Source organism: Rhamphochromis longiceps, linkage group LG16 (assembly GCF_057381845.1).
Source record: "Rhamphochromis longiceps isolate RC_006_pf linkage group LG16, R_longiceps_female_GT1.1, whole genome shotgun sequence".
Lineage (NCBI taxonomy): Eukaryota > Metazoa > Chordata > Actinopteri > Cichliformes > Cichlidae > Rhamphochromis > Rhamphochromis longiceps.
The window spans coordinates 8,433,629-8,455,704 of NC_140572.1; the positions used below are offsets into that span (position 1 = coordinate 8,433,629).

The 22,076-nt window shown below is 41.4% G+C and overlaps 1 protein-coding gene across 1 annotated transcript in view; it reads left to right on the top strand.

The window, feature by feature from the left end:
- Positions 1-433: 433 nt before the first annotated feature.
- wars2 (tryptophanyl tRNA synthetase 2, mitochondrial) overlaps positions 434-22,076 on the top strand; it is a 35,102-nt gene continuing 13,459 nt past the window's right edge. The window contains exons 1-3 of the mRNA XM_085385153.1: positions 434-569; positions 18,807-19,067; positions 21,604-21,684. Of these exons, the coding sequence (XP_085241279.1) occupies positions 465-569; positions 18,807-19,067; positions 21,604-21,684 (447 nt within the window). The 5' untranslated portion in view covers positions 434-464. The remainder of the gene's footprint in view (positions 570-18,806; positions 19,068-21,603; positions 21,685-22,076) is intronic.

Here is a 22,076-nt window from a genome sequence, read left to right on the forward strand (position 1 = left end):
AGGTTGCTTTTTGGTGAAATGACATTTTTCCTTCCCACTGTTGACAATTGCTTGCTCACAGGGGGGTGTGGGATTGTTGGGGTTTCTTTCTAATTTTTAGGGTCCTTACCTTACCATAGAAAGTGTCTTAAGGCAACTGTTGTGATTTGGCAACATACAAATTAAAGTAACACATCCTAAAACGTTGCTTGGTGCAAAATGAAGTTTAATTTCTTGCTGGTGCCACTTTTTGTATAATACAGTGAGGGCAAAGGATTGCATATAAACCTTAGGCTGTGTTGAGTGTTTGCCAAACCAGTTCTGATCTCTGTTTACTTCTGATTAAATATTAGGCTCTCATATGGGCTCCACCTCCCTCCGTAGGCCGCCCGTCCTGCCACCACATTTCAAAACGCTCTGACTCTGAATTGCCGCTGTCCTTTTTGTCCTTTCACAGCCGCCGTAGTTGGAAGCTATAATCAAAGATGGCGCTCCCCATGCGGAATAACTTGAAACATTTCCCCAGATTCATTCAGAAGTTAAACTCGCCTGTAAGGTTGCTTTGCGCAGGACTTCGTCCGGAAAACAAGGTATGCTTTGCAAGAAAGCTTTTGTAGTTATTCACGAGCTTCGTGGGTGAAAAATTCATACGCAATAAACGCTGTTCTGATAAGAGTTTCGTTGAAAGCGATGCTTTCGGTGTTTATTTCGTGTTGAGAACTCAAAGAAGGTCAGCTAATAAACGACCAATGCACATTAACAGGTGCATTACCCTTTGAAGCAGTTTAGATGGCTTCTAAGTGTTGTGTCCGTTTCTAATAAACTCACACTAAACATGCTCTGTGTGCTGCAGCAACACCTTGACGTGTAGTTCTTCTTTACAAGGAAGGTGGAAAAACTCAATAGAGGTGTATTATGGCAGGGGCGAGAATTTGCAGATTAGTCAGCCTCGCATATGTCCTATTTCGATCCAGTCCGTCTCATGCATGTGCACCATGAAGTGCTGTTTTGCAGACAAGGATGTATTCACAAATCTAACTGACATAATGTATCGAACAGGCGACACAACCTATGTTGGGTCACATTATCACCATATTTCCGTCATCACAGATATTTCTGTGACGTTAGTCAGGTGCTTGTTATTTCTTCTTTTACTCCCATTAAAAACACTTTCTCATTAGGTAAACTACCATAAGCTAATTAGAACCTAAACATCACTCTGACTCATTGTTTTTATTATTTTTTCCTGTAACCATGTGACTGATTTCTAAAAACTAAAAGAGAAGTATCAAAATCTGGCAATAAAACGCCAGATTCTTTATTGTGTTTACTTTATGATTTGATGTTTGCCTATATTAAGAATTTTCTTTAGACAGGGTTCTTTTCAGGGCTTGGCCAATTTATCTTTCTAAGAGTGGAGTTCTCAGAGACTGCTGATCATCCTGTGGTCAAAGCTTATTTCATAAGGAGCTGATGCCTGTGCTGTTGTTGCAGCAAAACTGTATAATAATCTCATAAGGGACCTGAGATCAGCCTCAGTGTGGCTGTTTTCAAATTTGAAATTAATTTGGGTTATTTCATGTAAACTGTGAGTGAATGTAGTGTCAGATTTTTGTTTATTCTGTTTTATATTAATGTAAAGCTCTTTGGCTTTAAATCTGGTTTAGGAATAAAAATTTCTTACTTATTTAAACAATTGAAAACAATGTGTTCAGCTACTGACAGAAGGTACAAAAAATTACCTGTAGATGAGTTACACCCACCTGATGTATTACCGAACAAAAGAAGGTGCAGCAGACTTGTGTAACAAAGCTAATGTCAGTAATTACATCATCTTCTAGGATGTTTAGAACTTCACTCGATGACAGGACATCAACCCATTTCTCTTTTTCACTCATCTCAATAATCTTCCTGTAGCCACTTTGATCTTTTGCTTATACCGAGGCTGCTGGCTTGCGGCTGGCTCTGAGCTCTGGTTAGCTTTAGCCACCTTTCCTTTGTTAGCTTTTTTAAAATATCCACGTTCAGCTGGGTCAGGGTGATATGAGTATATGGTTAGGTTTGTTGTTAGCAATGTTTTTGTGGTGGATTACTTTACCAACCTGTGTGTCTTTACTTACAGCGGAGAGCTTTCACGCTAATGACATGCTACTGTGTCACTGTACACAGTATGAAGTATGAAAAGTACTGACACTCCTTTTGGCGCAATGATTAAATTACACTCTTTAGTCGCAGCTGTTAGATTTCTTCTTGTTCAAAAGAAGAAAAAAAACTTGTACTTTTTGTTGCACTCTGGATGAAAATAAAGACAGATGATATTAAATTCAGGTTCCACATCCTGGAAATGAATATTCTCACTGAAACCTCATAAATACATTTAAAAAAAAACTGTTCTTTAAATTGCTGAAATGTACTGAAACGTAATAAGTTTAGCATTATTGTTGTTGTTGTTGTTGTGTTTTGTTTTTTTAAGTTTGATTAATTCAACTACGGGCAGCACGGTGGCACGGTGGTTAGCACTGTTGCCGCACAGCAAGAAGGTCCTGAGTTCAATTCCACCATCAGGCCGGGGTCTTTCTGTGTGGAGTTTGCATGTTCTCCCCGTGTTTGCGTGGGTTCTCTCCGGGTACTCCGGCTTCCTCCCACCGTCCAAAGACATGCAGCTTGTGGGGATAGGTTAATTGGATAATCCAAATTGCCACTAGGTGTGAATGTGCGAGTGAATGTGAGTGTGAATGGTTGTCTGTCCCTATGTGTTGGCCCTGCGACAGACTGGCGACCTGTCCAGGGTGTACCCCGCCTCTCGCCCTATGACAGCTGGGATAGGCTCCAGCGCCCCCCGCGACCCCGAAAAGGATAAGCGGAAGCGAATGGATGGATGGATGGATAATTCAACTACTTTTAGAATTTCCAAATTCATAATTAGACCCATTCTGGAAAAATTACAGGAATTCTGGAAATCAATCTAAAGTGATTAAAATGATGTGCAGTGTGGCTATAACTGGCTGGGATGAAGCTAAGTTGTGGATCTGGACAACTGCTGACAATTTGGGAAAATGTTCTGATCTGTTTTGAACCTGGAACGCCTCATTACACTTTATGTTTATTTTTATTCTGTGCAAGAATTCAATCATCCAATATTCTTCCTTTGGCTGGAGGAATATTGGAGGCTGGGGCCGTAGTTTGGACTAGAACAAAACATAGTTTCACCCAGTCCCTGTTGGAAAGGGATTCTGGGAAATGGAGGAAGTAAACTGAGATTGAATTAAGCAAGCAAGACATGGTTGTCTCAGTTATATAAACTAGTGGTGTCACAGTTCATTTTCTTTTTTCTTATCAAGAGTCATTTAGTGTGTTTTTGGTTTCTGCATGAGTTTGAAGATTTATTCCGTGATGTAACACGTTGTATTTGTTCACTATTTTAGTAGTTTTCATTTGCTCGTCTGGCTTGAGTTTGTTTTGTGGAGTTTATTTTCCTAGTCTGGCATGTGACATCACATCCTCAGTAGCACTCCTTAAGTGTACCTTTTTGACTTCAGTGGATTCGAGAAACACGCCTAATATAAGTCAGCTTAGGGCTTTTTATCATTGTGCAGCTGCCCTTGCGAAGCAAATGATGTGTTAAGGCAAACGATGAGTCCCTTGGCACACGTAAAAACAACCAGTTTGTTTCAGAGTAACAACAATCCTAAATATTGAGTTGTTCTGGCATGACTGTGCACCTCCAAACTTCACCCATCTGCTCAAAACTCCACTGCTGGTTGATGTACGAGCTGTAACACAGAATCTGCGTTCACTGCCATCTCGTCTGTATTTTGTTAAGCCAAAGTCTCTGGAGGGGCCGGAGAAGGTGTGCGACGAGAGGGGAGGAAGGGGTGGAAAGCTGGGGGGGACTCTGAAAGCATCACAGCGGTGCTTCATTACCAGCAATAACATCAGAAATGAAGTGTTGGTTTTCATTTGTTTTAATTTTCTCCAAATGTGGACGGCCGAGTGCAAACACGAGCGTGCTCACAATGCTCCGAGGTGTGATGTGCGTCAAACAAGATGCTCTTTTAGAGGTTTTTCTGCACTGTAAAAAGTCAGTGAGCCTCAACGGACTGACACAAAGATGAAGTGCGACCGTTTGTCAGATGCTTTTGATTTGGAGAGAAATGTTTGTCGGCTGTGGTTTGCTTTTAAATATTGGTCTCCTTGATGCCTGTTTGGGAAAACAAATATCAGCGAGGAAACATCAACTTACCAAGGCCTAAAATTAAAATGTGTTTTTGTTTTGCTTTGTGTTTTGCAGTCCTGGCTGGATGAACGGGTTAGAAACGCATGTTTTTCCCAGCTTTTTTTGGTGGTGAGAGACATTGCAGCTGAAAGGTATAAAATGTCTTAGAATGCAGTTGTGGTGCTGATTAGTGCATCAATTCCAAAATTATTTCAGGAATTATGCAGATGAACGTCTTTTTTTGTTTTAAGTCTTGAGATCAAAACTCTAGTTGTTGTCATTGCTTTGGAGGCCCGGAGCCTACACACCAGTCTTCAGAGGGAAGAGGAAACTACACAGCCTGTGTCTGGGACGGCATGGTGATGAATTGGATGCGCAACACAGAGGCTGCGTACAAAAAGGGGGAGAGCAGGCTGCAGTTTCTAAAGAAGTTGAGATCCTTCAGTATGTGCAACAGCCAGTACTAGGCTGCGGACTGCTGGCAGAGCAGCATTGGAGCTGTGCGATGACTGAACTGAATAAACTCATCGGGAAGGCTGGCCCTGTGATTGGCTGCAAATTGGACTCTTTGGGAGGTCACTTAACAAACTGTAATCCATCCATCCATCCATCCGCTTCTCCTTTTCAGGGTCGCGGCGGGCGCTGGAGCCTATCCCAGCTGACATAGGGCGAGAGGCGGGGTACACCCTGGACAGGTCGCCAGTCTGTCGCAGGGCCAACACACAGGGACAGACGACCATTTGCGCTCACATTCACTGCCGCATTCACACCTATGAGCAATTTGGATTAATCAATTAACCCAGTGGTTCCCAAACTTTCCCCCCTTTGTTTTACAAGAAAAATGTTCACGCCCCCCCCCCCCCCCCCCCCACACACACACACAAACACACAAACACATCCTCCAACCACACACACATATTTTGCTCCATTGCGGTTTATTTCACACCTCAAACATTTAGTAAACAATTAAGCAAATACAAGTAAACTGCAATAAATTACAGGTAGTAATAAAATAAACCACTAACTCTTTTACGCTGCGTCCGCACCTACACGGGTATTTTTGAAAACGCAGCTGTTTCGTCCACATGTAAACGGTGTTTACAACTGAAAACTGAGATTTTTAAAACTCCTTTTTTGCGTTTCCGTGTGGACGAGGAATACAGGGTTCGTCACGCAACGTCAAAGGGATGTGCCTTTTTTCACGTCACGCTGTGCGCCACGTTATTGTTTACATGAGAGGAATTGCAGAAACAAAATACTGTTAATCTGACTATCTGCAGGTTTTACACGCTTACACACACGCAGTTACTGTCCCTCCGTTTACAAAGGCAGAGGCGTCACGGTGTGATTATTTTACATGTAGTTGTTTTTTCCTGTGTAATAATATTCAACATTGCTATCAATACATTTTTCAAAAAATGCCTCCCTGTGCAAAATGGGTTTAAAACCATAAACGGCTGTGGGATCCTGTTTGTCCGTGATTTAGACAGGGGGAATAAATCGTGGCAGGATCAGCCTGATGTTATTTGTATCCTGCTGTAACTTTACTGTATAAAGAGCTAATATCTCCAAAGTATTTAGTCATTACAACAAGTGTTTGTGAACTAAAAATCAAGAATGTGGGATCCTGTTTGTCCATGATTTGAAGAGCCCAGCGCTGCTCCCTACGAAGGGGAAAACCAATTCTGTAGGGAAGATTTGCTTCACCATATTTTCTAGTCTTTGGCTTAGAATGAAGTTGGTTTGGAAACATATTCAGCGATGCTTCATCTCCTGCTTTGCGTTTGTGTGGGCGCCCGTGATAGCAGTGTCCAAGCGTTGTTGTTGTTGTTGTTGTTGTTGTTTTTTTGTTTTGTTTTTTCCCCCCTTTTCATACCGAGCCTCCCCTGCAATGGCTCTGCGCCTCCCCTAGGGGGCGGGCCCCACACTTTGGGAAGGTCTGAATTTTAAATGTTATATACCTATGTGGTATGTGACTTTTGTTGCCATGATACCATGTCTCTCTTGGAAATGAGATTTTTAATCTCAATGAGATTTTTTTACCTGGATAAATAAAGGATTAATAAAAAAAATTAACCTATCCCCAGAAACTGCATGTCTTTGGACATGCAAACTCCACACAGAAAGACCCCGGCCTGAATTGAACTCAGGGCCTTCTTGCTGTGCAGCAACAGTGCTAACCACTGTGCCACCACTTGCTGGACATGCAGCAGAGAAGCTTTCTAAAGGGCTCAAGCTACGTCTGTACAGCGTAACACATCTAACAGGGAATCATCTGTTTTCTCATTATAATCACTTATTTCAACTTTGCACTGTTACAACTCTTAAAACACTGTTACACTAAACCACTTTTATGCCATCATTGTTTTTTTTCACTACTTCTTTTTTTATGAGAACTTTCGAAATAAGTAAAGTATATCTATATTTTCTTTATTTATTTTTATTTCATCTTGTGAGTTCCTTAGCCAGGTGTCTTACTCATTACAAGCACATGAGACGAGGTATCACAGGTATTTAATGATTTAAAAATCCAAGATATTGGCCGATGTTATTTCTTTTCTTTTCAGACATAAGAAACAAACAAATTTCCCAAACTTTTGTTATGCATAAATATTTATGAGACCTTCGTAAAACGATATGAAAATACAGTTTAAAAATAACTTGTTTATGCTTCAGCGGGCTCTGCTTGGATTAGCTCGTTGTCGTGTTTGTGGCGCTCCAAACACAGGGACACTGCAGGGCGCCCTCTGTTGGAGGAACTATGCAACATCAACAGTCATAACATCAATAAATAGTTTTCGTCCTGTGTCTTTAGTTTTTAATTACATTTTTTCTGTTATAGGCTGTTTTAAAAATTCAATATCGTTAATATCGGATAGCTGGTACATCAGTGGAGCTCTGTCTAACTCGATATATTTACTGTTAAGTTTTTATGTGTCTAAATTAAATGAAAAAGAGGCATTAAGTAATTTTTAATACAGTATATATTGTCTTACACTAGCTTTTAGAGGTACTGTGATAGCTTTTTATTTTTTTTGTCCTCAACAAAAAAAAAAACAGTTCTCAGTTAAAAATAAGCAAATCTTTATATATAAATCTTTGTATCTTTGCACTTGAGAAACTGCAGATTTGTTTGGATAGCACTGAAATATTTCTACTGTAACTCTACAGCAGGGGTCCCTAATCCCAGTCCGCGAGGGCCAGTGTCCCTGCAGGTTTTAACTCTCACCCTGGGTCAATACACCTGAATCACATGATTAGTTCATTACCAGGCGTCTGAAGAACTTCAAGACATGTTGAGGAGGTAGTTTATCCATTTAAATCAGCTGTGATGGATCAAGGACACATCTAAAACCTGCAGGGACACCGGCCCTCGTGGACTGGGATTGGGGACCCCTGCTCTACAGCGGAGTTACCTCCAGCCTCACATCACTTGTAAATATGTTCCTCCCCTGTCCAGGCATCTCCGGCCTGTGCTCCTGTTATTGGTTGATATCAGTCATGTCAGCCCCCAGCTCCAGGAAAGAGGAAGTGACTTCTAATTTTTCTCTCCGTTCTCCTTGACTCCACGTTCACTTACTCGAGTGTCAGTTAAAACCATTAGAGCTGTTCCCACACCACACGGGAGGGGCCTGCGAGAGCGCGGAAACACAGTCTCTCCTTTGAGGATGTTCATTAACTGCCCTATTTATTTTCAACTGTCAGAAAAGCCCGCTAATTCTCAGCAGTCCCTCCTGTGTAATTAGGTCTGTCGTAATCATTCTGCAGCCGGGGCCCTCACTCAGATGCCGCGCACATTACCCGTCTCTTAAAGCAATCCCATATGTCAGCGTATTCGTTTGGATAATTTCATATAGCTAAGTCGAATTACAGAGTCGCTCCACAGACGTGCCCACAGTGGTACCTGACAAATCTTACTAGTTCTTCCATGCTTCAGCTTGTGCTGTCTGCAGCACTTTTTCCCAAGCTTCTGACAGTTTTAATTAAAACCAAACGAGTATCTGATATTGTGTCTTTTGAGTCGCACTCAAATCGAGAGACACTGCCTTTGGAGACGGAAATGACTGCACTCTTCAGAGGTGGAGGTTCACCCTGAGTGTTACTTTAATTACATATTGTCAAATTTATGACGTGTGCGCTGGCTAGGTTTTTGCTGTCTTGTGACGCTTACTTGTTTTTCTTTTTGAGTTCCTGTCAGTCATTTGTTTCCAGCAAGTGAAATGAAATTAAACATATCCATTGTCAACATTGAAAGGGAAGGAAATGGTTTAATGAAGCTATTTCAAATGGCTTGAACAGAGCCAAAGCATGGAAGTAAGTAGCTCTGGTATAAATGTGTTTATGTAAGAGTGAAAAAATTGCAATATAAACGAAGTTTCCCAGCTGTGCACAGCTGCTGCTCATGGGATCGTTTTTGTAGGCAAACTGGTTTGGCTCTAGCAAAGCTGAACTTGAGCTGGGTTGTAGTCAGTGATCCTGCTTTTGGATTGATTCATCTTTTGTGAGAATGATAACCTTTATTATATTAAAATTAGGATGCTAAATAGTTTGCTGTGAATGGTTAGCGATCTTATTCTGTCTAGAAGCATTTAAAGTGAAAGGTGAGCTGAACTTCCCCCTCCAAAAAACTGCATTGGTGTGTTTGTCTGATGCTGCCATGCTACCTCATTATTTGATAAATACAAATGCAAAGCTGCTCTGCATTTTTAGTATTTGATTGGTCCATGAAGTTCATGCGCCCACTGTTTAGTCTGAAAGATTTGTGAACACTGTTGCATGAAAAACGGTGCTTTATGTCTTTACAACAGGTTCAATTTCATCTTACTCTGATCATAGTTTATTTAGTATATATATGTGTGTGTGTGTGTGTGTGTGTGTGTGTGTGTGTGTGCGCTTTCTCTTTAATTATGGGGTGAACAGTCTGAATGAAACTTTTTTTTTTTTCCAACATCATCACACATAAAATGATTATTAACGTCTATTTTTTTTTTTTTTTTTTAGAAAAGATGTATTATAAATGATACATTTTTGATTTTTGTATATATTATGCTCATTTCCTCATCCACAGGCTTGGCTAGTTGAAATTACTATCTGCAGTGGAGATTTGGTTTCTAACCCAAGTTACCCCTTGGTCATATAGCTGTAGATGTTACATACATCCAAGAGATGGGAAGGTTGGCAATGCAGTGGTTAGCACCATCATGTCAGAGAAAGAAGTTCTTGGGTTCAGATTTAATGGCTAGCCAGTAAATTTTGAGTTTGCGTATTCTCCCAGCTGCTTCCCACAGTCCAAAGACATACACTTAAGGTTAATTGGTGTTAATAAATTGCGCCCCCTCCACGATCCTGAATTGTATAAACAGAAGGAACAGTTGCCCAATGACTAGTTTTCATCACAAATTATCATCCCTTCAATCTTAATTTCAATTACTGCTAATCAGCTATCCCCAACGCTTCCCATTTTTTTGAGTTTCAGTGAAGTAGACGTTGTTCTGCTCTAGGGCTGCCACAAACGATTATTTTGATAGTCGACTAGTCACCGATTATTTTTGCGATTAGTCGACTAATCAAATCCATTGGACGTAAAACGTACAGCTTATTGCACCAGCAGTATCTGCTCTTATATAACTATCATTAGCTTACAGCTTTAAGTGTTTACGGTCTGTGCTAACTAAAAATAAAGACAAGATGATAGTTTATTAAATTTTAATGAAATTTGCAGATTGTTTCGGTGAAGTTTAATAAACTCCTTGCTATCTAAAATATAACAGGACACCGGAGTAGATTCTCCAGCATCTCACACTTCTGATAATCAGCTGTCTGCTTGATGTTTATTCAGCTGTTTAAAAACTATAACTTTAATCTCAGCCAAACGATTTACTCAGGAACAAATAAAATACTAAAAAAGCCAAACTATAACATTTTTAAGTTATCTAAGTGACTTATATATCATGTTTAACCTGAGTAGCAAAAGACGCGATTTGCCGGGAGTCCGGTGTTCTCACAGCGCTAGTGAGCCTAGCCCCCGGCTCGCTATCGAGCTAGTGGGTAACAGACGTCTCTGAAAACTTCGGAGCACTTTTGAAAATATGTGGTGTCCTGATAAACTGAGCAGATATTTGAAGTTTCCACAGCTACATTCTCACCTGAAAATATGTTAAACGTTTATTTTGTGACCCAGAAAGAATAATAAGCGTAATATTAAAACTAACTAGCTGCCGCCATTGTTGGAAACTAAGCTGGGCTGCGCTATGAATTCTGGGACACAGCTTCTTCTTCTTCTTCGGGGTTTAACGGCAGCTGGCATCCTTGTACATGCAGTGCTGCCATCTTCTGTTTCAGTCCGTTATTACACTCTTAAATCCTACTACTTATTCCTGCGTCTTTTGTGATCTTACAAAGCTTCAAACGACGCGTCGACTATTAAATCAGTCGTCGACGATTTTGATAATCGACGTAATCGTGACTAGTCGACTAATCGTGGCAGCCCTATTCTGCTCTGCAGATGTGCTGTGAACTGGAGGGGAATCTAAACAGGACCTGCAGCAGCTGCAGGACTGGTTTATGTGCCATTGGTTCAAGTTCAATGAGGCAACGAGAGCTATTCACATATCCTAGCTAATTTCTAACCAAAACTGTGGGTTGGGCATCTCAATAAAGAGGCAGCTGATCATTTCTGTGTTGTTTATTTGTCACAAAATATCTGTACTTACATTTGCGAAAGAAAACTGTTTAATTCTTTTATTAATTATTTTAAGGAAGTGTGATGGTGCGCAAAAGATGCATCCACCTGTGCATGTATCCTTCCCTGCCCTGCTGCCAGGAAATCAAATGGAGGTTTGTGGGAAACACTGAGATGTGGAATGTTGTTAAAAATTTCTAAAGTATTCAAAAGTAGTCTTTTAAATCTGTGTTAGGAAGATGTTTTATTATGGGCCTTAATGTTAAATGGTGTGAAGTTTCTGCTTCTTTGGATTAACCATCTTTCACACGTGTTATGTATAATAACATCAGCACCTAATAGGACACTGTCATTGATACACTATCGGCTGTCAGTGTTTGTCACTTCCCATAAACTAGAAAAGTCATTAAATGTTTAGTTTCTAATGAGCCAGATCCAAGTTTCCTGTCTTAAGTAGGCAGCGCTCCTCTTGATGATCTCCCCCCAGGCTATACTGAAGTCTGGTTTCTTCAGAAGCTGCAGACATTTAGGACTGGAGGCCGGAGCTGCCTCTGCTGCTTGGTTATTTTTGGAGCACTGTTGAGCCCTGTCTGCGGGGAGTGCTGTTTTTGAAGGGCCTCCAGTCCCATTAATCAGCCAAGGGACCCCACGGCGCGAGCGGGCCCTGAGCCCTGGCCTGCCACACTGCAGTGTTCTGTTCCTGTAGCCCCGCTCTCTGCACAGTGTGAAGCTCAGAGGAACCTCATCAATCTCACCTGTCCCACACGTCAACCACAGATTTAATCAATTGCTCCTTTTGGGCCTTCTCTTCTGCTGCCCCTGCAACCCACTCAATGGGGGGAAAAAAGGAAAAAAATGCCTTTGACTGGACAGTCTGATTTAAAAAAAAAAAAAAAAAAAAAAAAAAAAAAAAAAAAAAAAAATCATATTGCTTCCTCCTTTAACATTTTTTCCTGTTCTTCTGTCCCCTGCTTTATCCAGCACTTCATTTACTTTTCTTCAGTTAAATTCATTAATACACCTTTCATGGTGTGTGCACATTTTCTCTGTGGTCATATGGACTTTGTTTCAAATTTGAGTGTATCCTCACATTGGCTAAACACACACATGCTTTCAAGAAAAAAGCGGTGAGGATGGTGGGAGTACAGTAAGCCCTATTTCCTGTTTGATACCTGACTGAAGTGCAGCTCTGTCGGTCGCCTGCTTTAACAGGTCCCTAAGTGAGCGGTAGACAGAGATGAAGAAAGATATGTGGGTAAGGAGGGGAGGGGCTCTGTGTCAAAGTGTATTTCAGCATGTTGGCGTTAATGGGGTGCCTGCAGTGCCCAGGACAGAATAAGAACACTGGATCCAATGTGCAAGACACTCAGCAGGAGCGCAGCGAAAATCCTCCATTCTTGGCCCCATCTCTGTGCTCCACAGACATGGTTAGATCTGGGGCACTTTGCTTGCCCACAAAGAGCTGATGGTAATTCACAGCAGGGAAAGCAGCGATGCTCCCAGAGGTGTTTTTTCTTTTTTTTTCCCTTCAGACGTGCTGAAATTGGTGTAGTTAAAAGGCGGTGACTGTCGTACCTCCTCCTCGGCTCCACGGTGAGAGAGATATCAGTGGACCACTCCAGGACACTGAGGCTCTGATATGATGTATGAGCTCTGAAAAGCAGTCTGGAGGAGATCTGAGAAGAGAAATGAGGTGTTATGCAAGTTTTAGCTCAACCAAAACCATGGCTATGATTAATAACATAGCTAGTTCGAGACTGTCGGGTCACACTAGCTGGAAGCTACAAATGCTTGATAGCAGCAGTTGTAGTGATAATAATAATGATGATGATGATGAACCTGTGGTCTGTTTTGGCTTGCTTTTTTTTTCAGATTACGTAGCAACTTTAGTGAACAAAAGTAACAAAAGCATAAATTCTGCGCAGTTGGCCATTCTCACATGTAGCACAAAAGGAAATGGTCTGCGTGAATTTCTCGCTACTGGAAATTGGTTTAGAAATTGAAGTTTGCACTCTTATGTGCGTCTGCAATGATTAATGTCTAGATTAAATAAAGGAGTGCCGGGGATGTGTAAAAAGGAGAATTAAGAAAACCCTGCTTGACATGATGTGTAAAAGAATGGGTGCTTTTCTCTGAGACTTCAGATGAGGTGTACATTTATTCTACGTTTCGAAGGCAAACAAAGTGTGATAGTATCAGCTGGAAATGTAAAAAACAAAACAAAAAACAACGTTGCAGTGCTCTCTAAGTAGGCAGCCATGAAGGAGAGACGTGGGTACGGTTTTCCACAGTGAAAACTTTTCGATCACGCTTTGTCCAATTCAGCCTACATGTGAGTTGGAAGCATCCATATGTATGGCCTTTAATCTAGCAGAGGAAAATCATATATGATTGTAGATTCAAGCCCAGAGTCTGTGTATCCACTTTTATGCATCTGCTCCCACTGCTATCTGTCATTTTACACATTCCTCGTTAAGGGTGTAATTTCATTGTAGCTCGCACTCAGTCAAATGATGAATCCAATATTTGTCATTTCCCAATATGCAGTTGTTCCAGTGCTGCGGGATACTTTGGAGAGAAGACGGAAATTTTCCTGGAATGAGACTTTCTATTAAACTGTGGGAAACCAATCACTGATTTCTCCTCGTCTTCAAATGATTGGAATGAAGTGGCGCCTGTGACAGTTGTTTTCCATTTAATAACGCAGCTTGTGGATGGGATCGAAGTCATGTTACTGTTTTGGATAGACTGGCTGATAGTGTTCTTTCCACTTGATGTGAGCTGTCAAATTCACATGGACAGACACCTTCACAGCTTCACTGATGTTGATGTAGGCATAGACTACACGTGTGGACATATGTCTGTTTGCACATGATCGCTATCCCTACGGATAATACCACACACGCGGACAAATGAACACACATTCCCGGAAAGGTAGTGCAAGTGTGAAAGCATGGCCTTTTTAGTGTATGTAACCTTCTAGCTGTTGGCGTTAATGTCACACACACATGGTGCGTAATGCATTTAGCATATGGCAGACGTGGATGAAGAAAGCTTTCGTCGCCTTTGCGACGGTGCGGTCTGAAAGCACCGCGCTCCTGTCGGTGTAAAAATATGAGACGAGAATGGCCAGCGTTTTCCGTGTCTGCTCCGTGTCATCAGCAGGTATCCAGCAACTATGAGAATGAGGCAGAAGGAGACAGAAGAAGACAGATAACACTGCTCAACAGAGGTTTGCTTGTATAAAACAGCAACTGGACAAGAAGGAAGTGTTTCATTTGTTAACTAAGAATTAACGTCTGCTGTTACTCAGGCTTTTGTCTCAATTATTTTTCTTTTTGATTTTTGTTTTTTCTTGAATTGACAATATGTGAGCCAGACACCATCTGCCATACTCCAGGGATGGCAGTGTTGTAAGGCCAGCTGGCCAGAGTTCCTTCACTTTGGTGGCTGAAAGTGGTTTTTTTTTTTTTAGTTTAGTTTAGTTTTTGGAATATTTCAACCCACAGAGTGTCTGTTCCATTTTCAAATAAAGGAATAAACACAACATTTGGTCCAAAATATTATTTCCCTCAGAAAGAAATGATCAAAGAACACAACAAGAAGCACCTCAAGAGTGCAAAACCTCTGCCAAGGCAGCTCGCTCTCTGGTCTTTTAAATGTACTTTGAGAAGTTTGTAGTGTAGTAAAAACAATTGCAAATTGCAGCTTTTATTATTTTCCCTGTTGAAATATATTTTAACATGCACAATTTTGAATATAAATATTTTCTTTTATAATTTTTATCTTTGTAGATATAGTACGTGTATCTATTTTCAGTGTTTAGTGCAGTTCCTTGAATTATTTAATAATAAATATGTGAATAAGTAAAAAAAAAGGTTTTGATCACAAGTTTCATTTAATTAAAAAATTATTCAGGGAAGGCACATTGCACATGTATTCAAATTGTTGTGTATTTAAATGATTAAGACCTGTTACTGTAATGTACATAACAAAATGTATATTATTATTACAATCATAAGAATCATATTCTCATGAGGTGGGTATGTATCATTGTAGGGTCCACCTTACGCTATAAAGCGCCTTGAGGTGACTGTTGTTGTGATTTGGCGCTGTATAAATAGAACTGAACTGAATGAGCTTCAGATCAATCTATTGACTTTGTTGGAGGGGTAAAATGTGACATCATATTGTAAGAATCATAGTTTCTGAGTTTTAAGGCTTTTTCCAGTTTAGACCAGTAAAATATTAAACTGACCTTGAAGGCCTTTGGTGGATGTAAGATTGTAAACACGATCCCGCTCTACACCCCTACAAAGTTTTATCATAATTCATTCAAAACTTTTCGAGCGCTATACAAATGGCCTGCATTTGTATAGCGCTTTTCTAGTCCCTAAGGACCCCAAAGCGCTTCACACTACATTCAGTCATTCACCCATTCACACACACATTCACACACTGGCGATGGCAAGCTACGTTGTAGCCACAGCTGCCCTGGGGCGCACTGACAGAGGCGAGGCTGCCGGACACTGGCGCCACCGGCCCTCTGACCACTGTGATTACAGACAAATACATGCTGGTAAATGCTATGAAACACATAAGCTCTGTGGCAGAGGTGATATTGTAAAATAGAATAACTTGTGATTTCTAGCATTTTGTAAATGGCCAAACTTTAGCACTATTTTATGATGGTTTCAGGTCTTTATTAACATGTTTAAATCTGGTTTAGAGTAAGAAATATATCTGATTTATCTTACTGGAAATTGTCTAACATACCACTGGGAGTCATTTAAAGATGTAAGGTCAAGCACTATACAAGTATTTCACAAGTTATTGAATTTAATATCGTGCGTGGCAAAAGTGTGCTTGTTGATAATATTTTATTGCTGTTGGCTTTGCAGCGCAGTATTCATTACAAACATTAATTGCTTTACAGCGTTTGCTGTCGCCTCTGTCATCGTGCTCTAGTTGATTTACTTACTTGCGTAGGTTACTTTCTCCTCCAAGAGCTATAGTGGCATGTGTTTAAAGACACTTTCCTCAGACCAAAAGTAACACAGAGGTGTCTGGCAAAGTGGCTTAAAGCGCGATAGCCCACGATTGCCCAGTGGCTAGTTAGCTGTGGCGTTGACTCTCATTTGACACTCGATTGGCTCAAATGACACCATTACCATGTCTGCATGGCTAATGGCCTCCCCTGGGGGCCGGAGCAGAAGGGGAGGGAACATGCGTTTGGCATGTCAGCTCGAGGTGAGAACACACATGAGCCAGACTCTGGGTCCCGTCCGCACCCAAATCAATCCTGACACCTCTTAAGAGGCTCTCAGCATCAATGGCACTCCAGCGCAATTACCCTGTCGGTAATGACATAAGCACCCAGTTCCTTCCTGCCTCTCTCTCGCTGGGTGGAAAGCTGCTCCCTCAGGCCAGTAGATGGAGACTTTGTGGACCAACGCTGGCCTCCCAGCAGTTGTTATTCGATCCCTCAGGGTTTAAAGATGTAGAACCTCTGGGCTACGCCGGTGAGAGAGCAACTGTTATCTGATCTCAGATGCTGTGGTGAGCCTGTCCCTCAGTCAGATTGAATGTGATTTAGTTCAGCAAGCTGTCAAGATAACTGATTTCTGAGCGGTGACTGAAGAGGATATCCTCTGAAAACTTCAGGTTTTAATGATTAGTTATAATAACCTTGAAAAGTGCAGCTGGGGAACATATGATCGCCAGTCAGATTTTGAGGCGATAACGCGGAGATCCTGTGGGCTTTGTGGGGTTGGGGGGAGTTTTAAAATGGGCTCTTCAGTCAAACGTCCAGGTGTTGCTGTTTACAACCCATCAGTGCTATCTCATATAAAGCTTAACATATTTTCTTTGAAAACGACTGCGAGGTTATTACATAAAATCTGACAGTTTAGCACAAGTTTCATTTTCAGAGGTTTTGGATAGACATAACTTGGAGCATACGGAGGTAGTAATAAGTGGGGAGAATCCAATCCGCGGTCCAGTACTGAAAACTATAGCACCTTCTAAATGGATCTTGTGGTAAGATTGATTTGTCTGCTGCTGAATCTCTTCCTTTGCTTCTTGCCAGCATATTCAGAGCATATTTGTAGGACAATTTTTATCCTGAACACAGAAGTACAGCCTCCACTTTCCATCCAATAAGACCCCTATGTGTTGGTATAGTGGGGGGATCCTACAACAAAAACAATGCAGGTTCTTCAGGCATTAACAGTTAAACAATTAGAGATCATCTAGCAACTTTAATGCACAGACTGTTCATTAAACACACATTCCTAATATATTGCAGTGGTACTGTTACTAGCTTACAGTTACCTACTATTGGTGGATTGAGGTGCTTGAGCCATACACATCACCTTGTGTAAAGTCCTGTAGATTAAATTCATGGATCCATGTAGTTATTTAAAACTAGACTTCCAGATTTGCATTCCATTGTATTTTGGTACACAGGTAATAACACACCTGTAACAATGCAGCCCATGAACCTTCCTTTTTTTCTAAAGCAGGCAATTGGCAGGTATTTCTGGCCACGGAGTCATCCTGCAGACCTCAAAGGTCTAGTCCTCAGGCATGCGGTGGTTCTTTTTATCTACCTTGAGCATTCATCCAAGCCACTTCTGCCGGGAACTGAATCCTTGTCTCCACTGTGGGCTGTTATGTGTATTACCAAAGCGCCAAAGATTTTGTCTTTCTGCCAGACCAACAAAAACAGTTCCAGTCTGTGTTCATGTGTCTTTCTGCTCTGTTGAAGCCCTAATCTACTGTGTAACGGCTTTGGTCAAAAAGCCCTAGTTTTGGATGCCAGCGTGGTTTCATGTGTCATAACAGGTGCCACTCTGCTTGCCCTCTAATTGTATCGTGTGGTGGCACAAGCAGAGGTTAAGACTCTTGCCTAGCAAGGCTAATTGAAAGCCAAGGTTCAGTGAAGCCGACTGATGCCAGGAGAAATGAGGTGTTTGGCCCCAGTCAGACTCTGCAGGAAGAGAAATATAGTTTTAGTCCAGTGGTACAACCACAAATACTGATCTCCCTGGTGAGTGTTGAGACCCTGCTGCTGTCTCTAAAATAAGGTCCTTGTTTTAATTATAGAAAAAACCCTTACTCTATGGTGGGCTGCTGTTGTTATATGTGATGTATTTATGCTATTTTTTTTTTATCCCCCCCTTTTTGTGCAGCTTTCTGTTATGGTAATGAAAGGCTTTGAAGCTGGTTGGATGGTTGTAAGTGATATTGTTGGCCAATGAGGTGATGCATTCTTTGTGCTGGATGTGTTTGGGAGAGAACAGAGGTGCTAGCCATGGAGTTAGCATCTTAGTAATACAAGCATGACTGCTAATGGTCCCCAACCTGCCAACTGACACTTCGGTCTCTACAGGCTTCTTTCTAGTGGTAACTTTCTCCCTTTTCAAGGATTTTTTGTCTTGGCCTTAGCTTTGACTTTTAAAGTCAACCAACCATTGTTGCGCTAATCTGGAGACATTGGTGTTATAGGCACTGTTTTAAGAACAGAAGTTAATGTGCTAAAAAGGGATGATATTTCTGATATTTCTGGCTCTATTCCTTCCCCTCACCCCTCACTGGTCTCAGCCTCCCCCTGAGCCTGGTTCTGCCGGAGATTACTTCCTGCGATAAGGGAGTTTTTCCTTCCCATTGTCACCAAGTACTTGCTCATAGGTGGTCGTCTGATTGTTGAGGTTTTTTGCACCTTGCGGCCACTGTTGTTGTGATTTGGCGAAACTAAAATAAGAGAGACTAGTGTTCAGAGGTGTGATGAAGACAGTGGAACATCTTTGATCGCTCATGTGATTATACATGACATCATTTGTAATTACATTTCCGTGATGTTATTTCATTATCAAATCCAAAGTGCTATAGAGCCAACTCGAGCAAATTCCTTCTTCTTTTTCCCAGGAGGCTCCAAGAAGTGGCCGTGTATTCTCAGGGATTCAGCCTACTGGAGTGCCCCACCTGGGAAATTACCTGGGTGCTCTGGAGAACTGGGTGTCCCTGCAGGACCAGTACCCCTCAGTCCTCTACAGCATTGTGGATCTGCACTCCATCACCCAGCCCCAGGATCCAACGCAGCTCAAGAGTAACATACTGGACATGGCAGCCAGCTTGTTGGCCTGCGGTATCAACCCAGAGAAAGCGATACTCTTCCAGCAGTCTCAGGTGAGTTGGGCATGTTTGATTGATGCCGTTTATAAATATATATGATGTGTTATATTTGCTGTGTAGTTCCCTACATAGTGTGTTGGATGCATATACACTTCTGTCTATAAATGAATACTCACAGGTGGAGAAAGTACTATTTATATGTGATAAGTAATGCAACCCAACATGCGCTTTGCATGTATATATAATTTAGATTTCACACTCATGTCTGCAGATTATTTTTCACATTTCATGTGGTTATCAAGTAGAGAGCACATCAGTGTTTGTTTAAGAAAAGAAGTGCCCTTTTTTGTCTTTTTTGTTGTTGTTTTTTAAAGCTGGGCAGCTTCTTCTCTCATTGCTGGTTTTTCAAAGAAGAAAAACGGTTTATTTTCGTGATGTCGACTCTCATATTTACCTTCCTACATGCTGACAGACCCCAAAATGTTTATTTCCTTGCTCCTGATTCTTATCTCCAATGTGTGCTCAACCAATTCACAGAGCCTGTAAAAACACAAACTGACACAAACCACCGTTAAGTCCTTCTTTAGCCCACGTGAAAGAAACTGAGAAGGATAACGACAAGTCTTAACATTTGCAGCACTTCAGCACATCATCCCCGAATTTAGGCTTGAGCTCACACTGACGATGGAGAGAGAGAAATCAGAACAGCTGTTTGCTTCTCCCCTGACACCACATGTGTATTTTTCTTTTCTTACTCACAAGTTAAGTTGGGTGGGTGGGTGTGTGTGTATGTGTGGATAGTTCAGTCCATCTGTGTTTCTTTGCCACCCACTCCTCACACACACACACAAACACAGAGTCCTATTTTTATTCTTGTTTAGCTTCATGCCACATAACTTGGCAGCAAGGCGACCCCCGTGTTGAACACGCCCGCTCCACATGTAAAAATACGATGGCCGCCCAAAGAAAATACTGGGCTTAATTGAAAAAATGCAAAGAGTTGGTGACGAGCTAAACTCGGAGGATTTGCGGATCTGCTGATTCATTGACTTCATTTTTTAATACCACTGAGTTTTATAAGTATTGACCAGAAAAGTGGATTTACTGTGTTGAGACAACTGTTAGCTGTTCTCTAAAATCCCTTCTTTGCAGCCTTAGGAGCTGCTGCCATGGCTGTTACTGTCAGTCTAATGCTGATATGATCCGTAACATTAGCATATCTCTCGTTGCGGGGCTTTCTTACGATACAGCATGAATGGAGGCTGTGTTTTTACTAAGCCTTTTAAATATCAGCGTTTTATTGCACTGTTCAAACCATATCCTTGCACTCTCTTTGTTGTCATCGACATCTGTCCCATCTCTTGTCTGTCTGCAGTGTGTAATGCATACCGGCCCCCTACATGCTAGCCTGAAATCCTGCTTTATGTCCCTGCTGTCTGCTGTTGACATCATGCTCCCCAGAATGCTTTTCAAGCTGCAAGAGACAGAGAGGATGGCAATATAGTCAGTGTCCATAAACTTTAATTTGCTGAAGCACAAGGATATTTCCTGCATCCCCAAACACTGGCTGTTAGACACAGAAGCTTTTTTTTTTTTTCACATCGGGTTAATTTACTGCTACCAGATGCATCAGCTACACTGCATTAACATTCACCTCTTTGTGTTGTGGTTTATTTGTCCACATGTAAAAACCATTTCCTTAATCCTCTAATTGAATAACCAACCCACCTCCACTGAGAGTGAACGGTTGTCTGTGTGTATGTGTTAGCCTGGCGAGCTGTGCAGGGTGTACCCTGCCTCTGGCCCTACGGCAGCTTTGATAGATTTTGAATTAAAAGATTTCAGTTATGAGCTTCTGAGAGGGCGCTACTTTCCATATATACAAAGTTCTTTTCCCAGTAGCTAATTTGCTGCCAGGATTATTAAAATAAATGATCGATAAAGGTATAGAAATCCAGCATCGGTGTATGAAGTTTAGGCTGGGTCAGCTTTTAGTCTGCCAGTATTTATTTGTTAGTATCCCACTTATTAAACACATTAAAAAAACTGATACAATGAGTATAAGCCTACAGGTGAGAGTGGGTGCACCTGTGTGACAGGCAGAGGTGTAAAAAGGCAGTATTCTTCTCTTCCACTTAGAGGCGCCAGGGAGTTACCCTCCTTTTCCTCCACCCCAGCTGTCCCGTGGATGACTTTTTATCCATCCGTCTGTGTTTGTTTAATCTGCCTGCGTAATTTACTTCTTCTGTTTATCTCTTTGGTGCCTCCCTGAGGTTAGGCTCTCTTCTTTAATTAACCGGACTAAGCGGTGCAGTGAGTTCAACGTGCTTGGGAGTTTGCATGTATACAGCAGCAGGAGGTTGGCTCTTGTACACATGTAAAAAACAGTGTTGGTTTCTGTTAGACTTCGTGTAAAGAAATCTCTTCATGACTTCAGCTTATAAGGTACCGACTGGTGAGCCAACAAGTTCGTAGATATTTGTGATTCAGCCATATTAATCTGTAGTGGTAATATAATTAATATTGCAGCCTGGTGATAGATTGAAAGGTGTATGCTGACATTTGGATGTGTCCCCACTTGTCACTGCAGGTGTCCGAGCATGCTGAGCTCTCCTGGATCCTCGGCTGTCTCACCAGTATGCCTCGGCTCCGCCACCTACCACAGTGGAAGGTGAGATCTTCTCCAGCAGACACTTGTGTATAAAATGATCACGCACAAGTCTTTATTTTTGTTGTTTGTATCAGTGCTCATTTTAAAATAACAATTATAATTAAAAGAATTACTGTGGTGCAGATTTCACTCATGTAGCACCAGCATGTGGACATGAGTAAAGAAAACTATGTCTGAAACCAAACCGCATCACTTGCTGGTAAATATACTTGTATATGTATCCTTCTCTACCCATCTGTACTTCTCTGAGCCTGGGCCTTCTTAAATGGTCTTCCTGTTAAAAGGGAGTTCTTCCTCCCCATTGTGGTTGCTTAGTATGTATATGTATATAAGTATATGGCAAATGGGTCAGCTACATGTTAAAGATGGCTTGCATGTATCCACAATCAACA